This window comes from Mustela nigripes, chromosome X, assembly GCF_022355385.1.
Source record: "Mustela nigripes isolate SB6536 chromosome X, MUSNIG.SB6536, whole genome shotgun sequence".
NCBI classification, from domain to species: Eukaryota; Metazoa; Chordata; class Mammalia; order Carnivora; family Mustelidae; genus Mustela; species Mustela nigripes.
This window is the reverse complement of record NC_081575.1, coordinates 1083118-1087453: the sequence shown is the minus strand read 5'-3', so window position 1 is coordinate 1087453 and position 4336 is coordinate 1083118. Positions and strand designations below refer to the sequence as shown.

At 46.3% G+C, this 4336-nt stretch overlaps 1 protein-coding gene across 1 annotated transcript; it reads left to right on the top strand.

Moving 5' to 3' along the window:
- Positions 1-203: 203 nt before the first annotated feature.
- Positions 204-1139, top strand: LOC132007667 (olfactory receptor 3A3-like). The gene has a single exon (XM_059385912.1). It carries the CDS (start codon positions 204-206, stop codon positions 1137-1139), a length of 936 nt encoding a protein of 311 aa, XP_059241895.1.
- Positions 1140-4336: the final 3197 nt, after the last annotated feature.

The following is a 4336-nucleotide window of genomic DNA, read 5'->3' as shown; positions in this document are numbered from 1 at the left end:
TCCTTTTGGTGTGGGCTTGCGGTTTCCATTCTCCTGGCCTCGACCTTACCTTACCACTGGCCTCCTGAGCCTAACCCCCCTCCTCCTGTCTTCTTTGTCCCTGAACATTCCCTCACCCCCCACTGCCTTTTAAACTGGAACCTCCAAACGTAGATCCTCGTCTGACTCTGAGTTGGACTCTACAGGTTTCTGTGCCTGGTTCCATGAAGCTGGGGAACGAGACCCTGGTGTCCCAGTTTCTTCTAGAAGGGCTGACTGACACAGAGGAGTTGAGGCACTTGCTTTTTGCCATTTTTCTGCTGGTTTACATAGTGGCTGTGGTTGGGAACCTGGGCATTGTCAGCCTTATCATAATGGACTCCCGACTTCACACCCCCATGTACTTCTTCTTAGCCAACCTTTCACTACTGGACACTGCCTATATCTCCAACACGGTGCCCCAGGTGTTGGTACACCTGCTGGCACCAGTGCGGACCATGCCCTATCATGCCTGCCTTACCCAGATATTCTTTCTCCACTTCCTGGCTCCCTGGGAGTGCTTCCTGCTCACAGCCATGGCCTATGACCGCTATGTGGCCATCTGCCAGCCCCTGCACTATCTAGTCCTCATGGGCCCACGGACCCGGACAGGGTTGGCTTCAATCTCTGGCCTGCTTGCCTTGGCCAATGCACTCACCCACACCATCCTTGCGGCTCGACTCAAGTTCTGTGGGCCTCGCCTTATCACCCACTTCTTCTGCGACCTCCCTCCGCTGATGAAACTCTCTTGCTCAAGCACGTGGGCCAATGAACTCGCCCTGTTTTTCTTCAGCTTTTTGGTGGCTCTTGCACCCTGTGCCCTGGTTGTGATCTCTTATATACACGTCGTGGCTGCTATTCTCAGGATCCGCTCTGCTGAGGGCCGACGAAAAGCCTTTTCCACCTGCGCTGCCCACATCACGGTGGTCTGCGTGTTCTACGTCGCTTCAGTCCTCTGCTACATCCTCCCCAGCTCTGCATACTCAGGCTCGCGGGACCGGGTGCTGTCCGTGCTGTACGTGGTCCTCACTCCCATGCTGAACCCCATCATCTACAGCCTGCGGAACAAGGAGGTGAAGAGGGCTTTGCTCAAGGCCCTGGGGAAAGAAAGTGCCTCCTAGGCACTGGTCACATCAGCTCCCACCACACTCGCTCTCTCTGCTGGGGCCAGCACATGCCTGATGCTTTGGGGCTGAATCCATTTGGTGAATCCTGTTTTGTGTGCCAGGTTCCCCTCTCCCCATTTTCAGCCAAGATCCAATATTTCTGTTGTGGTTCTTGACTGTGATACATTGTTTTCTGTTTATGGAAGTCAGAATGGTCATTGGAGAAGTTGTGTAGTTACAGAAACTTATAAAGTGATTTCCCCCCAAATAACACCTGTACAGTCTCACCACCCAGAGGGAACCACTGTGAACATTTTGATTCAGGTTTCTTTCTGAACTACAAATGTATGTACATGCATATTTAAAGTCGGAAAACAAAACTGGAATCATAGTGTATTTACAATTCCGGATGTTTAGATATTTAAAATTTTTCCAACTATAATATATTCTTATTATAAAATCATTCATACTTTACACAAAGGTGTGTTGTTAGGAAGTAAAAGTTTCTCATGATCTCAGTGTCTGTAGTAACCACTCTGAACAGTTTGATGTGTGTTCTAGTTTTTTCCCTAGGACATATTATTCTGCATTCATCTTTTCTTTTTTTTCACAAAGAGGATCATACCGTTAAAGTGGGCATTTAGTTAGACATGAGCTGGAGGCAGAGGTGGTGATAAAGAGGTGACAGGTTAGAAGCCTGAGGACACAACGCCCTGATTGTGGCTTTTAACATTTTGGCCTTAAGGTTTCCAACAGCTGGAGAGGAGGGGAGGGGCTGGGGGGCTGGGGGTGTGGGGTGGGGTGTGGGGAGGGGGGTGGCTGCCAGACCAAGAGCGGCAGGTGCAGACCCTGTGCCCTCCTCTTCCACCTCAGCCCCAGGGTAACCCATAGCTTCATTATAATACATTTACATTGTGGTTTCAACCCCTCCTGTTCCCCTCTCCAACCCTAAGGGAAGATGGCCCTGACAGTTCTGGCAATTACCTTGTAGGGCCCAAAACTCCCCTTCCCAACTGGTAGGAGTCCCTTAGATGATTGGAAACAACCTCAGTCAGAGACCCCCTCCCCCTGCTAGCTATGACCCATACCCTATACAAACAAAAAGAAACGACACCCCCAGCTAGTCCCAGTGAAGTTGCCACGTCTGGGCCTGTCCACTCTCCCAACTTGAGAATGTCCTGTCCTTAATAAACTGCTTTGTGCTTGCTACCTTCCTCCTGACTGTCTTTATTTGAGCGCAGATCCTCATGTAACTCTTCTGTGGGGGATCCAAGAGACTTTCCTGCTGGTAAAATACCATGTACCAAATGGTCTGTTTACAATCCTTATTCCATAAATACCATGTTCTTGTCATTTGTACAATTTTTCTACTGGGTTATTTGACTTTTTTAAAAGATTTTATTTATTTATTCGAGACAGAGAGTGAATGAGCCCAAGAGTTGGGGGGAGGGGCATAGAGAGAGGGAGAAGCACTCCCCACTGAGCAGGGCGCCTGATGTGGGGCTGGATCCCAGGACCCTGAGACCATGACCTGAGCCGAAGGCAGACGCTTAACCGACTGAGCCACCCAAGGGCCCCCTACTGCGATGTTTGTTTTTTATGTATTTATTTCTTAGAGCTATTTACATTTAAAAAATATTAGCTTTAGTTTACCATTTAGGTTACTAATGTTTTCCTAACTTGTTTGTCTTTTCATTTTATTTATTTGTTTATTTATTTATTTTTTAAAGATTTTATTTATTTATTTGACAGACAGAGATCACAAGTAGGCAGAGAGGCAGGCAGAGAGAGAGGAAGGGAAGCAGGCCCCCTGCTGAGCAGAGAGCCCAATTCGGGACTCGATCCCAGGACCCTGAGATCATGACCTGAGCCGAAGGCAGTGGCTTAACCCACTGAGCCACCCAGGCGCCCCTGTTTATTTATTTTTAAAGATTTTATTTATTTTACAGAGATCACAAGTAGGCAGAGAGAGAGGAAGGGACGCAGGCTCCCCACTGAGCAGAGAGCCCGACGTGGGGCTCAATCTGATCCCAGGACTCTGGGATCAGGACCTGAGCCAGAGGCAGAGGCTTTAACCTAGTGAGCCACTCCGGCGCCCCTTCATTTTATTTATGATGTTTTCTTCCATAAGAGAGCCTAACATCTTTGTGTAATTAGACATTGGTGTTTGTTTTTTTGTTTTGTTTTTGTTTTATGTTTTTTGGATTTTTGCTTCTGGATTTCACATCCTGCTTTGTTTACTATTTGACTTATAAATAACTTTCTCAGTTGAGTCCCTTCTGATGCTTTTATGGTGTTCTCTACCACAAATAACTTGAAATTTCCTTGTATTTAGACAGATTCATTTTTTATAAGATTTTATTTATTTGACAGAGAGAGATCACAAGTAGGCAGACAGGCAGGCAGAGAGAGAGAGAGAGGAGGAAGCGGGCTCCCTGCTGAACAGAGAGCCTGATTCGGGGCTCAATCCCAGGACCCTGAGATCATGACCTGAGCCGAAGGCAGCGGCTTTAACCCACTGAGCCACCCAGGCGCCCCGACATGGATTCATTTTTATTCATGCATGTTTCCTGGGTTTTGTATTATGCATACACTTTTTCATCAGGACTTTCTCCTTTTATTTTAATGGTTTCATTTTTTTTAAATTTAATTGTATGCTTTCACTTTGCCCCCACTTGATTCCTTTTTAAAAATTATTTTTAAAAAGATTTTATTTATTTATTTGACAGAGAGAGACAGTGAGAGAGGGAGCACAAGCAGTAGGAGTGGGAGAGGGAGAAGCAGGCCCCCTATTGAGCAGGGAGCCTGATGCAGGGCTCGATCCCAGGACCCTGGGATCATGATCCAAGCTGAAGGCAGATGTCCAACCGACTGAACCTCCCAGAAGTCCTGACATCTTGAGTCTTTACTCAATGTACAGTAACATTCATCCAATTTTTTACATTATGTAATAATTAACATTCTGCTTGATTCTGCCTTATTTCCACATGCATTTCTCTATGATAGATTCCCCAAAGGTGGGTCAAAGGGAGTGAACATCTTAAATATTAACAAAAAGTGCCAAATAAATTCCCACATGCATTTTACTACTTCTTCAACTGATAAGAGTTCTTGTTTCTAACTGCAGCCCTGTATAACATTGGAGGTTGCTAACTAGTTAAATTAACCCTCCACTAAAATCTGTTCTGGTGTCACTTAGCAAATCCTAAAAG

Excerpts from the sequence above, each read along its gene's own strand:
- LOC132007667 (XM_059385912.1), top strand. The coding sequence starts at position 204 with ATGAAGCTGGGGAACGAGACCCTGGTGTCCCAGTTTCTTCTAGAAGGG.